The 18,757-nt window shown below is 38.6% G+C and overlaps 1 protein-coding gene across 1 annotated transcript in view; it reads right to left on the minus strand.

Annotated features, from left to right (window-relative positions):
• Window positions 1-18,757, minus strand: part of LOC129101982 (transcription factor 4-like) — a 221,563-nt gene that overhangs the window by 72,468 nt on the left and 130,338 nt on the right. Inside the window, exon 8 of the mRNA XM_054611869.1 lies at window positions 18,614-18,663. Within this exon, the coding sequence (XP_054467844.1) occupies window positions 18,614-18,663 (50 nt within the window). The remainder of the gene's footprint in view (window positions 1-18,613; window positions 18,664-18,757) is intronic.

Here is an 18,757-nt window from a genome sequence, read left to right on the forward strand (position 1 = left end):
TCAGACGCTAATTTTCCTCAAAAAAACAACAAACTGAGAGAGAGAGACACACAGCACCGAAAGTGTTTGGAGAGGGTGTGTAAGTGTGTCTGTAATGTGAGTGTTTGAGTGTCTGAAGAAGCAAGTGTGCAAGTGTAAGTATTTGTGTGTGTGTGTGTGTGTGTGTGTGTGTGTGTGTGTGTGTGTGTGTGTGTGTGTGTGTGTGTGTGTCTGGCATCCATCAGAACCACAGCTTGCCGAAAAAACAGTAAGCACAGTGCAGAAAGAGAGAGAGAGAGAGAGAGAGAGAGAGAGAGAGGGGGCGAACGAACGAGCGCTGCTGCACGCTAATTATGTATGCATGATTTAATCTGCAACTCAATAATATGCAAATATATTCATATGTTAGTTTCTTAATTAAAAATGCAAAGCAGCCCTTATGGTGATTTTTCTGTGATTTTCTTTTCAGCCTAACAAACGGAACATTTTGAGAAATTCAACAAATTGGAGGAAAGCGCTACGGTGGTGGGGTGAGGCGGGGGGGGGGGGGCAACAAACAAAACTTCCTGTTTCACCTTCCTGTAGATTGAGAATAAATGAGGAGAAGGAGGGGGGGTTAACTTCTTGGATGAACTTTGTACTACCAACTTAAGGATCATTTTGAAGTTACTTTGAAGTTTAGGGAAGTCATATAGGGGTTTACGGTGATTGCCAGTTTCCGACGCATAAATTATATTTACGTGTAACGAGTCATGATTACGAACCGTAAATTTAGAGTATTCCGCACGCTCATAGATCAGACTTAAACTATAAACTCTCCTGTGATGTGTTACATAAAAGTTACTTTTTTTCTTGCTGGGCATCCCACTCACTATTACTCATGCTAAACTAGCATTAGCTAATTTCTCGCATGAATCACCGTCTGTCCTTTGAGCACCAACATTGGAAGGTGTTAGGTCCACTAAAAGAGTGTTATTTTTCAGAGCCTTCAACGCCCCTGACCTTGATATATATATCACAGAGTCCTGAAAAGCAGCTCTTTAACTGCCAAATGACAAATATAAACCTAGACTTAACCCGTTAACCGAACAGATATTACATTTACATAGTATACATACAAAGTATTGATGTCTAATGTTTTAGCCATGCCGCCAGAAGGTAATGTCATTAGTCTGTCCAAATTTAAATCTTTGTAAAAACTCCAGAGGATGAAGCCTACTGACTTTGCTGATCCACCTGATTTTACTCTAGTGCCACCATGAGGTATATTTTTTTTGTGAAATATATTAACAACTATTGGACATATTGCCATGTAAACTGGAATAGACATGTATGATTCCCCCAGGCTGAATTATTATAATTTATGTAATCCCTTAAAGTTTTTTTTCTAGCGCCACAACTGTACTTAATGTTTAGTGCTAATAAGCAAATATTAGGCAAACATTTCCTGCTAAACATCAGCATGTTAGCATTGTTATTTAGCGCATGTTAGCCTGCTGACATTCACATTTAGCTTGAAACACCAGCAGCTGTGGCTGTAGACTCAATTTTGTGCCACCAGTAATAAAACTGATCATTAGTTGGTGACCAAATCATATACGGCGCCTTGGTTAGTGGTCCTACTGTTCATACTATGCCCTAGGTACCCCTCTAGCATCAGTTTTCCATGTGTCTATTTCCATTGTTACATGTACTGTCTTTACAAAATAAACTTCTGTTTTTGCAGAAAACATCTTGGTTAGGTTTAGGAAAAGATCACGGTTGGGTTAAACTAAGTATGTTTGTTACATAATCAAGGTCACGACGGCAACCTAGTTTCTTATCGTACTGTCCTGTAACCTATGCGACTGTGCTACGTTAGGTAAGCAATGTAGGAAGATACGTAGAGTTACTTAGGTAAAATAAGTCAACGGTGAATCATGGTTTCTCCTTGGTGAAAGTCTGTGTTTGTTCGAGCCATCCATCCCCCATGCTGCCAAACAAACCGTGAAAAATGTGTCGCTCATTATACTATGTAACCTGACTTCCTCCTTTACTCCCTCCATAACTAATGGTGCGTTCACACCAAAAGCGAAGCAAATTTTTTGCGCGTTTAGTTTACATGTAAAGTCTATGCACAGATGCGAATATACCCGAGTAGACACAAATTCAAGTCGGACAGCGCGTTTGACGCGAATGAGGCGAAATTGCAAAATTTCGCATGACGTTGTGTTGCGAAAGCCAATCAGCGTTGAGATTCTCCTGTCATGTAAGCAAAGTGTAGCACCAATCGATCCGAGCTCCATTCAGTAAACAAGCATTTTAAAAGTGATTTCCTTGTGGTCTTGCAGAGAGAACTAACAAAACATGAATTCTGACTTTTTACAAATCGCCATCATTATGTTGTTATTTCGGCGTCCTTTTTTGTACATTTATTGCAATTAAATCACATCAAAATTGTTTATTTTCGGTTCATACAGCTGTAGTAAACCAGCCAGCGTGTGGCTTGCTGGATTCAGTGAATACTGCTCGATGAAAAATGATGTTATGAACCCAGACGTTTAGTTTAGTTTCCCGGGATATCTGGGACTGCCACAACAAGCACAAAGCAGAAATAGTAGTTATTTCTTGCATGGTTGATTGCGGAAATAAATGGCTTAGTTGACGACGGTTTCCAGGGAGATAAGCCACTCCCCCTCTCCAGCTCGTCTGGCGCGAATGAAGCGAATAAACACGAATGGACCCGCGAGTAAACTGACGCCAGTAACGCGTCGCAAATATTCGCTTCGCTTTTGGTGTGAATGCAGCATTAGACCAAAAATTTTGGCGTGGAGGGCCAATGACCAAGCTGCTGTATCTGACGAGTTGGGGATGAGGACAGGCTGTGCAGATACTTTTTCTTGGGTTAGCTATGAATGCTGATTGGTCTTGCCCAGCTAGTATGTTCTCACATTTCTGAAATTTGTGTGGCATCTTCTCAAGTACACATTCATTTGATTAATTGGACCCAAATTTCTTTTTGTTTTTCTGATATAAAGAGTTTTAACATTTGATGCCCAGCATAATGAAAAAGGAACAAAAGGTTAAAAGCACAAGAACCATAAAACACTGGGGATGGCAACTCACACTTTCCAAGACAAAGACAGATTCAGCATTTGTGTGGCTTATTTCTCAGCTCAATTATTTTCAGAAACATGTTTCACTGAACTATTTTCGTAATATAAGAAAAAAATTCCAAATGAACCGCCATGTTGGTTTGTTTTGCAAAACCTGGAGCAGAGCATGGAGCAGACACTGTGGATACGCACCGTCGCTAGCCATTCGCGGGTAGAAACCTTCCCGTTGAGCAGCTCATTCAGCGCAGAGTACAAACTGCTTCTGAAAGAAAGGCTCGCTCAGCGCTTTGTGTTCAGGTGTACTTTACACAGAGCGTGCTCAGAATGAAAACAATGATTAAAGATGGAGCTAATCCACGCCACCAGCGTGCATCACAGCCAAGCGGCAGGGTGTGTGTGCTTTATGTGCATGTGTGTGTTTTTTAGTTTCTTAGTTTCACACCTTATTTTATGTTCCATCATCTGTCTCTGGGTTTTGCATTTTAATTTTAACCAATTTTAATTGATTTTTTTAGAAAATTTCAGATATTCCTGCTTTGTCTTTTATATTTTATGATACTTGGTCCCTTCTTTGCCTTCTTACACGGCAAGTTAAAAAAATGTTTTTATCTCTGGTTTAGCGCTCACATTTTGGAGGTTGTTTTTAGTTATTAATACAGATAGGTACATTTTTTATTCCATATGCAGAGCATGCATTAACAGCTGTCTACACCAAACATGTTGTCAGATCAGAATATCAATGTGTTGTTATGGTCATAAACCCACTCAGGTGTTTTAAGACAATTGGACTGACCAATGTCATGGGAGCCGACCTGCACCCTCTCTAAACCTTCTTCTGCAGACTTGTATATAGTTGAAAAAAGTCATCAAGATTCAGCAGATGCACGATAAATACTGTTAAATATCGCTCACATTTGTTTTGTTTCTTTCTGTGATCACAAATTAATTTTTCTACGAGAAAAACGGTTTTGACAGCTTGTCGTGTTAAAATCACACAGCATATTAGCTGTCAGTGGGCACTGTCAGAAACTCAAAGCCAGCAGATAAACAAGGGAAACGTGGTTGCTATAAAAAATTATGCATCTTGCCGTTGTCTTTGGCGTGTTGGGTGAGGTACCATGAACGCATCACAGAATCTATTCATCTTGGAAGAACTTCAATTTAACTTATTCCTGCCTACAATTAGTGTGCTTATAAGCAAAAAGAGATAAATATAAAAACATATATAATACTCCCTGTGAAATTAAAGGGGGGGGCATGATTGACATTCTGTGCAGCTGAGCAGGACAACTGAGAGATATTTAACACTTCATCAACAACTTAAAGAAGTTTTGTCACCGCAACTGATTTGAGTGTGTGTGGTGTGTGTGAGTTTCAGTGTGTGTATGTGTGTGATAACATGTGATTTTCATTATAGCCTTGGAGCAAATCAGAGTGCCGCACTCTGCTGCCTGTTACTGCAGCCAAATGTTTGGGCTCAGGAATGCACTAGGGAACGTCCACATCTGCAGCAGGCATCCGCGTGTGTGTGTCTTTGGGTGTGCATGTATTTGTGTGTGTGTGTGTGTGTGTGTGTGTGTATGTTTGTATTTGTGTGTGAAAGAGAGAGAGAGATCTCTTTGTAGAAGCCAAATGTCCTCACAAGGACAGAAAGGCAGTGAACATCTTCAGGCTGAGGTCATTCATTTACAAAAAAACCTTCGAAGCGTTTTGGAAGTAAATCCTTTTCCAAAGTTAAACTTTTATAGTTTATTCTTCTTATCGTCACATGCAAACAAAATTGGACCTGTGTATTCAACCCATTCTAAGCATTAAGAGCAGTGAGCTGCACCTGAGGAGCACCTTGGGGTTCAGCCTCACGGTCAAGGACACTTTGATATGCAGACATGAGGACCAGGGGATTGAACCGCCAACCTTGTGGTTAAAGGACGGCTGGCTCTGACAATGTCAGACGGTGGTTTCCACCACTAATTGACCAGTTCATTAGAGGGTTGTGTGGGATGGTGGTGGTAGAGAGGGATTATGGTATAGCTTTAAATTAGCTCTGACAGCTAACAGGTAAGCAGTAAGCCATTGGTACACCACAAAGAGCTAACAGAGAGCTAGCTAGCATAACATTAGTGGGGGTAAGATAGGCAATCCAACATCAGTGAACAGGGCAAAACTAACATACTGAATTGAAAACCTGTGGGGATAGAGTATGTCCACACAAAGTTTGTCGACCTGTTTCAAGTTATATTTTCCAAGTGTGAGATATCGTAACTTCTCAGATATTACTATATTTGTGACTTGGACTTGGCAATCCAAAGTCTGGTACAAAGCTAGCATAACAGTTATGGGGCTAAGCTAACCGCAGTACAATATCAGTTATGAGGCCAAAAAATAAGAAAGCATACCATTAGACAAGAACAACACAACAAGACACAGTGTTAGCAGGGCAAAGCTACCATAGTCCAACATCATGGATCTATAAGGAGAACTGGAAAGCTGGTTTACCTAAAAAGAAAAGAGTTACAGACATCTCTTTCCTAAGGAAAGTCCAAAGTCTTTTTCACCCCAATGGCAGCAGCATTAGTAAGTTGTAAATACCTTCTATGTCTGCTTTAAACCACAATTACTTCTGACTATAGCGGAATAGCCTAAATGTAAATGGTAATCATCAAGAAAAACCCAAGTTTAGCAAAACTTTACTGAAGCATACCGACATAAAAAATGTGACTCTCCTTGATAAAGAAAACACATTATTTGAATAAATGTGTATGGCTGTATACCTATTTGTCTATATATGCACGCCTAGTTAAACCATGAGGTCATGAGGTCATCCCCTGCTCTCTGGGATTATTTACTATAAAAACTAAAGCTGCTGAAGGACAACGGCACCATTCCCAACTCAAGGTGCTGAGTCCATTATTGTTTTATATCGGAACACTTCAGAGTGCATTATGACTCTCAAATGAGCTCTGACCAATGAGATCTGTTCAAATCCTCCTTCATGCATTAATGATCAGTTCAACCCATAGCTACCCATAGGTTAATACACCTGTCGCCTGTAGCGTGAAGCATTAATACTGTTGCTATGGTGACTTGCAGTTTAAAGCTATTGTAGCTAATGCATTTAAGAAACCTTTTTTTTTTTACATCCTGACAGCAATCAATAAATCTAATTCTTGGACAAAAAAAAAGTAAAAATGTGGAAGCTGCATGTTCGTTTGCTGAAAAAATTGATAATTTACTGAGATGTAACTGCCAGTGACAGCGGCTTTGTAGCCAAACAAAACAAAACGGGGCCGTGGACATTTTCCCTTTTTATTTGTGTCTTTGCATGTCAAGCTGCACATGAATGCTCTCTGTCTCACCCCTCCCTCCCTCCCTCCCTCAAGCCTCCTTCTCATTTCATCTTCTGCCAAGGCCTGGTACGACATAGCTAATTTGAGCAGCATGCTAACACACGGACACACACACACACCATTTTCAGCACTTCACACACAAGGAGGTGAGGTCGTTGTGTGTTTTTATGTTTTTCAAAAGGTGTGGACAGAGTGATTTTACTGCAGGATGGGCTGTTTGAATTCACTTATCTAAAGACTCTCAAATGAGGTCAAATGCTCTGCCTTTTTTATTTTATTTTTATCAACCAATCAGCTGAAGTTTTTATTTTAAACAAATTTCTTGTTTTGTTTTGTTTGTTTTATTTTTTTGCATCTACGAGTGAGTAAGTGAGTTTTCAGATTGCTGGGAGTGTGCAAGTTTTCATGATTAACATGACAACTGTGTTAACTGTTGAAATCAAATCAAGCCACCAAATTCATATGAAATAACTCTACTTTGTATTGTCATCTGATGCAGTTAAAGGTTTAGTTAATAATCTTCTGGCTGTTAATAAGCCAAAGGATGTTAATAACATAAATACAATTTTCCCTTATGTTCCTGTTTCACTTATTGGAGACGGGAAAATGTTGATTTTTTTGATAAATAACCAAACCAAAAGCACAAAAAGGTATGTGAGCAAGGCCGTCCACAAAAGCAGGTTATGTCATCAGATCACAGGAACTCTTTGGGTTCAGAGTTGGTCCAGAGTTTGCGGAAAACAAATAACAGTAGCTGACTGCTGAGGTCTGTGGCCTCTCTGTGGTACCTGGGTCCGCCTGAAGGGGCCAGTATGGCTCACCAAAACTGCTTCCCCGCAACACCCCCCCCCCCCCCCCCCCCTCCTCCACCCGCGGCCCACCAGGGACCGCCGGCTCTCCTACTGTGCCTTCTGCAAGACCTGGCGTAATTTAATTAACGCTGTCGACTTTAAACAAAACCACATCTGAGCCGAGGAGAGAGAGAGAGAGAGAGAGTGGGGGAGAGAGAGAGAGGGAGAGAGGGAGAGTAGGAAATAGCCAGGGATGGGAGCAGATCGCCCCGGTCAGCTCGCTGACAGGATTTAATCGGTTGAGGGTTTGAAAAATACTTTTCGGTGTCCGGTTAATAAAAAAAAATCCCAGGATTCCTTCTTGAAATGACTCATAGCGGAGGAAGTCGAGGTCTGCTTTTTAAAGGCTGGTGCTGGTAGGGAGCTGAAGATGAGACCCTTACAGTCCGGATCCTCTAGATTAAAAACTAAAAAACTAAATGATGAGCTTCAGGTAAAAATGTAAGTTTTGAAAATTAAGTTTTATCATCACTGCAGTTTAGTATTTGGGATAACAGGTTGCTAGTAGATACTTTAAAACAATGCTTTCTCTGTGTTTAGACATGATAAATGCTTTACACTTTGTGTTTTGTGTCAGATTTTTTTGTAAAGGATTTGAGCCGGACATTATAAATTTGTTAAAGATAATGAATTATGTATTAACAATTTTTAATAGATTAAAGCAAACAGGGGAGCTTAGGACATTATTTGATTAAATTAGAGACTTTTACACTTTATATTCTCCACTTTTCACAGATTATCTGGGATAAATGACAGTTGATATACATGCAACAATCATATTTGGAAAATTAAGTAACTAAATCAATTTCTTGGGAATTTCATAATCCAGTCAAACAAAAATGTAATGATGAGTAATAATTCTTTAAACTTCATAATAAAAAAGCACGATGCAGATTTAAGAGGACAGCTTTGATATAAAAGAATTCACAACAAAAGCTTTATTTATCTTTTTCAGATGTTAAAGTTTAAATTTTTCTTTAAATAATAATTTTGGAAATATATTATTGAGAATAATTGACTCTGTTAATATCAGAATTTGAGTTTGATGTTAAAAAAAAGTATTCATCCTTTTTTATCATTTTTTTAATATTGGATTATATTAGGTTCATATTCAACGAGATCAAGTTCCAATCTTCTTTACAAACTCTAAAAACAAGATGATCCAGACAAAAATAACAACATTTAAAAAGCTCCACAAGCCTTTAACTATCACTTACATTTAAACCAAATTGAGCAAAACATTTACAATTTATGATATAAAGCAGGTTCCACTTTTTTTAAGCTGAAAAGATCAAGATATTAAATAAAACGTTTTCTTCAACTGCCTAAAGTGTGTGTTGGAAATGTTTTACATGTAAACCCTCTCCGGGTGCTATCAGGTACATTCACAAGCCAGTTTAATGGCTGGACCCAGTGTCACCATTACAGAGAAAGTGTGTGTGTGTGTGTGTGTGTGTGTGTGTGTGTGTTTAGAACTGGAAAAACAATAAAAGAAAGGAAAAAAACAAACTTAAATGGACTATAAATGAGGATTAAACAGGCTCATGCTGACCCATATATTATTTTATTTCTACTTCCTGTAATAGCTTCATTTTCACGGTTCCATTAAAGCCATTTTTTGGGGATAATCTTGATATATAGATTGTTGTTTATTCAGCCAGCATTAGCAAAGCTCTGAGGACGAGCAGCAGAATCAGCCTGAACAACAAATTAACTAAAACAATCATATCTAAAGTAAAAAAAAAAAAAAATTGTTATCCTCCCAACACCAACAAAGAAAAACAACAGCGAGACGGCACTCTGCAACCTGCTAATGTTAGCAACTGATGCCTAATTTCCTTTTGATTACAAAGACATCCCACGCTCTCCTCTCAAGTGACGTTTAATTGTTTCTCGAAAGTAAATCATCAACTCAGCAAACTAAATTTGACAAACAACAATAACAAACTTGCAGCACAGGGAGACGGGAAGGAAAAGGAGGGGGTAAAAAAGGGAGAAATGTATCAATTAAACGAAAGAGACCTGCAGTCGATGTGAAATAGAGATGAGAGAAAACAGACAAGACTATTTTTGAATTCACCAGAAAAAAAGTGTGATGTAAATGCGAGAAAGCAGAAGAAATCAGAATACATGTTCTTTATGTTAAGAAGCTTAAATTTAAACATTAAGCACAGTGAGATTGAAGGCTCTCAATGTTAAAAAAAAACCCACAACTAAAACCATGCCAAGAAGCCAAAATTACACTTAAAGTCTCTTTGAAATTAACAGAGAAAGTGTCAAAGTCAAATCAGGCTCAGTTCTTTTTGTTTTTCCTATAAAAGAGGTCTGAAAACACCAGCAAAAAAAAATCAAAAGGATGAAAATGTCAATGTGTGTGTGTGTGTGTGTGTGTGTGTGTAGCTTCGCTTCATTTGACTCTCATAGCAAACAACGTAAGTGTCGTACAGGCCGCAGACAAAAGACGTAGTCGGTAAAAATGTTCCTTCGTGATTAGGAGAAAATAAGAGAATCGTTTTAGTGCATTAAAGTTAAAGTTGCTATAAAACATAACCTACATGAGATGAATAATCTGTTAATCAAATGTTGTCAGACATATTTTAGTAAACTTGTCAACTGTAAAATCATAGAGTTTATGACCCGGCCACACCAAGCACCGCCCACCAAGCACCGCCCACCAAACACCGCCCATCAGCCAGAGCAAACGTTCTCATTTTACAGCTAAACATTACACTAAAATATGCTTCAATGCAAGTGACAGAATATTGATTCATATTTAATCAGCGCTGTTTGGTTAGCCAGTTTGACCAGCAGTGACTGACAGCAACGCTATATAATCTGATTGGTTGCTTGTCTATGCGAGTGGTGGAATTTGTCAAAGGCCACTAGGAGCACTAAAAGGAGCCAGATGAGGCTGAATGTTTCACAGATTATCTTTTTATAATGTATTTCTGTCAGAATATAGTGACTGTTTTAGCAAATATGACAAAAATGTATTCCCATAAAAGTAACCAACTGCAGCTTCAAGTTGTCTTGGGTTAAAGTGATCCGACCTTTTATAGTGAGGACATCTTTGGAAAGTGAGGACATTTTGTCCAGTCCTCACTTCTATAAAGACCTGTTTGAAGTTTAACACTTGGTTTGTAAGGTTTGAGCTTGAAATCGGATACAGATTAAAGGCTAGTTTGGGATTTTTTAGTCTATCTATGGTACAATACGCACATTCCACATACTGTCCATACAGCCAGCATGGACAGTAGGAATGATTACAGCAACCAGTAACTCTCGCAATGTACGTATACAATGTGAGTATTGTATAGAGATAGACTTAAAAAAAAAAAAGAAAAGTCCTTCAAGCTATGTTTTGCACTACAAGTGTCAAAGCAACAGAATACCAGTCATTTTCTATTGAAGCCAGTGACACGAAGCTACAAACTGATAGAAACTTTTTGAAACCAATGACGCGGTGAAGCCTAAACCAGTATTTTTGTTTTTAAATTTCCAGCCCCTTTATGTCTTAACACAGTTCCTGTTCTGTCTAAAAATGGTACAAAATTGTATTCTTGCCGTTAGTTAGATGCCAGTGCTATTTAAAGACATAAACTACGTCAACCAGCGCTTGAGCAACACTTTAACGGCGACCATGTAGCTTGTCACACTTAGCCCTTTTGGAGCTCTGTCGCTAGTGTTAACATAGCATTAAGGTTAAAGTTGGGTGCTTGAATTATGTTCATGATGGTCCTCACATGTTTGGATGTACAAATATGTGTGTGTATGCATGTGTGTGCTGTTTATCAATGGCCAGTTTTGTCACAAAGAGAACTTGTGTTTTTGGCGTCTGTGTGTTGCCATAGAGCTGCACACACACACACACACACACACACACACACACACACACACACACACACACACACTCACTTACATTGCAGGCATTCCTGCGTGAAGCTGTGTTTGTACTCAGAGCAGGTGCAAGCTGGGCAGAGAGAAAGAGAGTGTGTGTGTGTGTGTGTGTGTGTGTGTGTGTGTGTGTGTGTGTGTGTGTGTGCGTGTGCGTGTGTGTGTCTTCATGTCTTCAGTTACATTCAGTATAAAAACATCACAGAGTGTTAGATCATCTGTAAATCTGTGACGTCTGGCTCTTTCACCATCATCACTCAGATAACAGGGAGAACATTGTAGTCTATATATTTTACCCTTTTAAAAGTCTTATTGTTGTTACCTATATTTCTTTCTTTTTCTCATTCAGCACTACTTTCCTGAACATATTCATTTTAAATTCCATCAGTCAGTTTTTTATGCCATTTCTGTCATAAATAACTCAGACTACTGATCCTGTTGTATACTTGTAGTTCTTTTCTTCACATTACGACGCCCAGTTGTCAATCTCCCCCTGCTCTCGTCTTTCTCAATGTCTCTCGTCCTTTTTTCCCCCGCATCTCTCGTTTTGTCTCTTGAGCTCCTCCTCTTTTCAAAGCATCTTTCTTTATTTCCTTCACATTTTCTTTCCTTCTTTCCTGCCTTTGTTCCTTCCTTTTTGCCTTGTTTCTTCAATTTTCACTCCCTCCTCATTTGTTCTAATTTCCTTCTTTCCTTCGTTCATTCTCCCTCTACTTTTATCCTTTCTTTTTTTGCAATAACTATATTTTCTCACTCTCTCACACATGGATCAGTGTTGGCCTGAAGGCCTGGGAACTCTCACTATATCACACACACACACACACACACACACACACACACACACACACACACACACACACACACACACACACACACACACACACACACACACACACACACACACACACACACACACACACACACACACAGGAAGAAATAGATTATGTAAACTCTAGAAAAATATATAGATCCCAAGCTCAATAAATTTGTGAGGAATAAACAAATAGAAATGTTCACGACAAAAGATTAACAAATTGAGTTTTCTTCACTAAAGAGATGAGGGTAAAAGATGGCTGCTGAGAGCAGGAATGAAAACACACTTCAAACTCATCCTCGCCGCTATTGACAGCAGGTTTGGAGGCCGGACCAGCCGTGGAAAAAAATGTTAGTAGAAGAGCAGGAATATCTGAACAGACAGTGGAATAATGCAAACCCTTCATGGGACTAATCTGAGCAGCTGACTGGGTTACGGGTTCAATCTCTACAGCGAGACTCACTACAACGACGCATTACACATGCAACTCTGTTCAACAGTGTTGAGAACCAATAAGAGACAGTCTGCAATTTAAAAAAAAGATACTTAAGTGCCTTCTATTGATCTTTAATACAACCATTATAAAAATGAAACGACCACTCTTAACAGTATTCTCATACTGTACCCTCAGAATTCCTGCACACACCTACACACACTCAAAACACACTCAAAACACACACACACACACACACACACACACACACACACACACACACACACACACACACACACACACGTATTACCTCCAGGTTATGTGTGTACTTTAAAATACCAAAATACCATGGTAATATACAGGCATATGGCAGGTGTCCTAAATGTAAATTTCAGGATACATTAGACCTCTCAGAAATGCCACCAGCGGTAGTAGACATGTTTAAGGATGTTTTTCATGAAGAAAAAGAGTTGAATGTTATTTGAAATATATATATATATATATATATATATATATATATATATATATATATATGTATATCTTCAGGTTGTCAACACACCACATATATGATACATGTATATCTAAATGGATAGGAGGAGGAAGGCTTATTGGTCCAAGGACAATTGAACTATCTTTATGGGACATTGTGAGTAATTTATATTAGTTGGATATGATTAGTATTCTTGCCACAATGTATCCCATCATGCTTAATGTATATTGCTATCATGGAATCAGTTCACTGGCTGTTTTTCAGCCTATATATCTTTACATTTTGGCAGATCTGCACCATTAACAATCACTGGAAAACATAGAGAACAGATAATATCGTAACATAATGTCTAAGTGTACTGCTTAAGTGTTTCAGTGTTTTGATTTGTATTAAGATCAGGGATAAAAATAAATAAAACTAAACCGAAACAGAAGCGATTATGAAAATGAACACCTGTCAGCAATCTGATGCTTTTTTTTCAGAATAAAAGCCACAGCTCCAAACAAGCCAAAGCTGACTCATGACCCGACAGAACCTGCCACTCAAAGACATCTAACACAAAAGTGGAACAAATTTATAACAAAAAAAGAGGTATACCTACAACGCTCTATGTACAATTATATGCTCTCTCTCTGTCGCAACTGATACTTGTGCCAACAAGCGGGGAAGAAAGTGCCTCTGAATTTATTTCCCTGCAGTCGAACCTCCTCTCCATTTCACAGGCATGCAGGTTCTCTCCTCGCTCCCGTTCTCTTGATGTGAACGGGAGGGAGCACGCAGGATTACTCACATCAGAGGTGGAAGCAGAGAGGTTTAGAGCAGAGAGAAGAGACGGCTCGGAGCGCCGCGGACATGAAGGCAGTGCAAAGGACAGAGATCCAAAAGCTGGATCACGTGACTGTGGACACTAGACTTTGAAAACCGTGCCGGTTGGTCGTTCAGACGGTGTAGCGTTCTTGTAGAGCACAGGAGTCGGTCAGGGGTTTACGAGACATACCGAGTTCGGGACTCTGGGGTCCACATCCTGTGTCCCAACTGTGGTGACGTTAAGGCTACTGAAACGAGCCAGGATGGTGGTTTAAGTGAGGCTGTGGTTTAAGTTGTCTTTTCAATGCAACTTTTGTCATCCGATCACCCCAGGACACATTAACTGTCAATTCTGTATACTCCGAGATCAGATCCTGCATGCAAAAAAGCTGCACGCAATTTGGATAATTTATCAAATGTAGGTCTCCATCATACCCCTCCTTATTTTGCTGCTTCAGAATGAAAGCTTTTAAAAAACAAATTAATGGAGGTCTTTTATTGTGAGGAATTTATAGGAAATAAAACGTGTTTATTCATATTTATCCACCGTTTTACAGCTGCTACTTTGAAATAAAACACAAAATATAGCCGATCAGTATCGAATCAGGCAGGTCGCATTGACGTGTCAAGTGTGGGCCACACATGGGCTGACACAGCTGAGTTCTGATCAGAAGAGTGACCACGGCCACAGATACTGAAAAATCTGAGGGTCGCCAGAGTCAGACAATAAACTACTAGCTGTAAGAAAGCTAGCAAGCAACATACGCAGCAATGTGTATAGGAGTGGTCCTGTGTGTGTTATTGCTCAGCCTCGCTGAACCTGCTTACACATAGTTTTTAAATGTGTCTTGGGCGATCAGTGAACATGGTTAAATACAAGTGTAAACGACACCAAGACACATTGATCCGATCATTCAAACTACTTGCTGAAATGTAGTCTGGAATGCATTTGACCACATTTCTTACACTAACGAGTCTTGATACATCCATTACAAAGACATAACAGAAAACAACATCATCTCCAGTCAGTTCTCAAATCGCGTAAGCTGGTTTTGTTCAAAACGTCTGAACTTTTCTAAAAGCCCACGAAGATATATCACCACTGCGTCAAACATATTGGGAAATTTGGTTTGCCTGGAACACGCCAAGGAGTAGACGCAGCTTGTATTTTTTTGATTTTGGCGTTTTGTTTTAATTTCCGTCAACCTAACAAAGAAGTTTTGTTGCCTAAACCTAAAGATGAATTTTTAAACCTAACAATGTCATTTTGGTGCCTAAACATGAAGTTAAATTGTTAAACATCATGATGTAATTTTAGATTGCTAAACCCCACAATATAGTGTTGTTGCCTAAACTTAAAGTTAAACTGTTAGAACTCACAACGTAGTTTTGTTGCCTTAGTCTAAAGTTAAATCATTAAACACTAACAAAGTAATTTTGTTGCCTTGATCTACAGATAAATTGTTAAAACTCACAACCTTGTTTTGTTGCCTAAACCTTTAAAAGTTACAATCTGCTGCCGACCTGTACTTCTAACACATGCCATGTTTCTGTGAGATCACCTTGTGCTCATTATGTGTAGAGAGACATCATTTTACTGTAGCATCAAGCATAAACATTTTTTTTAATCTCATGTTGGATTTAAAATCTGGATTGATAAAATAGGCAGTGACTCCAGCCATCAGATAAAAGTGATTTAAAAAAGCACATGTTCCAGAATATTTCAGATGTTTAGTATAATAAATGTACTTTCCACATACATTGTAATGTATATTCTAATGGTAAATCCACATAAAAATAAAGCAACAGTCCATATTGCTTGACATCATGTCTCTCTCTTTCACAGCAAACGTTTCATCCGTCCACTTCACACGCATGCAGAAGATGAAAAACAGAACCAAACCAAACAAACCATACTTCCTCACGGGTTTTTCTTTTTTTACACCTTTCCTCTCCTAGTTTCCCCTCTATTTCCTCCATCCTCACCCGCCTCCCCCCTCCCCTCAATCCCCAGGCTGATGTACACACAGAGAAGGGGAGGAAAGAGAGGAGGAAGCGTCTGACAAAGCGGGCCGAGGCCACAGAAAGACGGACTCCCGCCGAGCCAAAGAGGCGGCCGACACGCCGTACATTCAGCCATCGTTAACTGGCGATTAATGAGGTCAGCAGCAGAGAAAAAAAACTCTCCACATGTAAAAACACCTCCAAGTTGAAATTAGAAATAAATCGATTGAGAACTAGCGGCTGTTAATACAGGTTAGTTTCATAATTATCTTCAGTATAAGAACATAGCCTCATCCTCTACCTGCTGCTTGTTGTCATCAACACTCGCCAACCCAAATATACATTCAATTTACAGACAAATGAAAAAGAGAATAACAGTAACTCTTATGAGGACATTTTTTTTATCACATTTGTAATTCATTAAAAAGACATTCATCAAGTAATTGATCGATCAACTAATTTCATCAGAACACCAAATCAAAGGTTGAAGTTAGAAATTTCCAAGCAAAAAATGTGAAACCGTGACCAAACAACAAAGAAACTCTGTGAAATTATAACAAACTGCAACTTTTCAACGGAAAAATTTATTATGCGTTCTGCCGCTATAGCTCCCTCTGATTCAAACAGCAGCCGAGCTCCAGGCCTCAGAACAACAGCTGGGGTCAACTCACGCCGCTCTGGAGGAACCACGAACACTGATCATGCACTGATGTTTTCCCATCACATATTTTCTGTTGGATTCTGCCCACGGAAAGAACATCCTTTACAGAAATAGCTTGATTCATGGATGATCTGCTTAGGGCTGGAACTACTATTTATTTTAATGAATAATTCAAACAAGTGTCATACAAATGGCATGTTCTCAAAGCCCAGTGTGTCTTCAGATGTCTCTTTTTGTCCGACCAACCAGAAATTCAGTTTACAATGGTATAAAACAAGAGAGAAGCAGCAAATGCTCATGTAGGAGAAGCTTAATGTTTGATGTTTGGTGTGGCAAAGGACTTAAACGATTGGCTCATTTTCTGTCAGTTGACAAATCTTTTCAGCAACTTGAACTGATTACACTGAGTTCAATCCTCAAGTCCTCCAACCAGCAGCACATCGACTAGTAAATCCCAAAACCTGATAGATGATTTAACTGTTTGAGAAAAGAAAACATTTAGAAAATGGGCACAAGCTCCTTCTTGAAAAAAACGCAAATTTCAGCAACACTTTAATTTAAGTCCCATGGATCATTTTTAAGCAGTATATAAGCATGTAATAATAGTGTATAACACTATCATATAGTTGTACACACTGTTTATTAATGCATTTCTTAGTACCAATAACTCCTGTGGGCACCCATAAGTGGAGGACGCTGTGTATTAAAAAAATATGTAGTTATAAGGACTCGTACTTATTCATAAGACTTTACAACAATAATCATAATACACTATATAATGACTTATAAGGTTAGGAATCATAGTTGCTGGTTACTCACTGACATTTTTTTCCTCCAAGGATCGTAGCATGTTTTAATTCCCATAGCTGGAATATGTTATAATCTTGTTATAACACGTTATAACGTCATTATACGTTACGTCATATTTTGCTTTAATCTATGAAAGAACAACCAACATAAAGTTGTAATTTAATTTCCAAATGACTTAAAGCAAACAACCAGAGTAACATTATAATGCATTATATCAATGATTATAATGCATTATAAAAAATTATATTTTGTATTAAAACTATGAGAATTATAATACACTATAATGCTTGCAAATACAATTTTAGTGAGTGTCCAGCAATTATAAAGCATTAGGATACTTGACCTTATAAAAGGCTTTATAATGTGTTATTACTACTACTAAGCGCTTATAACTATAATCATATGTCATATAAGCGTATTAAAACACATAATAAGTATGTTTATTATGTATTATAGCGTTATGGGCGTGACCAAAATGTCTTAATGGGAAAAGCTATAATTTTTGTCAATGGTAGCTCCATGCAACCATATCATAGTGTGTTATAAACCATCTACAAATTGTTGTGTACTGCTTAGAAATGCAAAATGTGGAAATATGAAGTAAAAAAAAGCAGGATTGGATTTTGATTTGTTTTGTTGTAAAATTAGTATTATTTAGTAAGTATTTGTATCTATGCTGGCATGAAATTCTTTCAGCTGATTCCTTGAAACAGGAACAACTGGAGCAACAAAATGCCAACAGCTGTCTGCGTCCGGCTCCGACAGCAGCATCGGCTTCACCTCCGCAAATTCACAAAACCTGGCAACGTGCGCAGCTTTTTATTTCTTTCTACAACTCCACGTTTCTCAGGACTTCTGTCCTTTTCAAACCCGCTAAAAAAATAACAACCTCCAACCAGCAGCCGAGCGGCATCGACTGGTGACAGTTGCAGCCCAGAATGCCACATATAGATCCAATACAACCACTGATCAATCAATCAATTCAAGCCACATCAAAAGTAAAATCTAATGTTACTATGTGTTACTTGTCCTTTAGTCAACATTAAAAAATATTTTGCTGTCAAACATAAAAAAAGAAGAGGCATTTATACAACTACATTTCTTTACATTTAGAACGATAGATATAGATATTTATTTTGGCATTAAATTCGTCCAGTCCACTCCACCAAAAATAGGAAAGGACGTCAATAAGCCGACAGCTGTCTGCGTCCAGCTCAGCTCCGACATCTTCACCCTGACAAACTCACAGAACCTGGCAACGTGAGCAGCTTTTCCACGTCTGCTTCAAAACCAGCTCAGCCATTCAAAACACGCAGAAGCATCAGCAGCCCCTTTTCATTCCGACACACACACACACTCAAAACAGCGATAATACCGCAGATAGAATAAGAAAAAATTATAATTTAAAAAAGGCATGTTATCACTTACTGAGGACGGCAAGCCAGGAGGGACCTTCCGCACTTTCTTTGGATGAACCTCTGAAAAAGAAAAGAAAAAAGCAACAAAACAATTCATGAGGGTTTAACAGGCCGAGGGGCTCTTTTTAAAAATGCATTTTCTCTTTTAAACAGG

The sequence above is a fragment of the Anoplopoma fimbria genome, chromosome 14, assembly GCF_027596085.1.
Source record: "Anoplopoma fimbria isolate UVic2021 breed Golden Eagle Sablefish chromosome 14, Afim_UVic_2022, whole genome shotgun sequence".
Classification (NCBI taxonomy): domain Eukaryota; kingdom Metazoa; phylum Chordata; class Actinopteri; order Perciformes; family Anoplopomatidae; genus Anoplopoma; species Anoplopoma fimbria.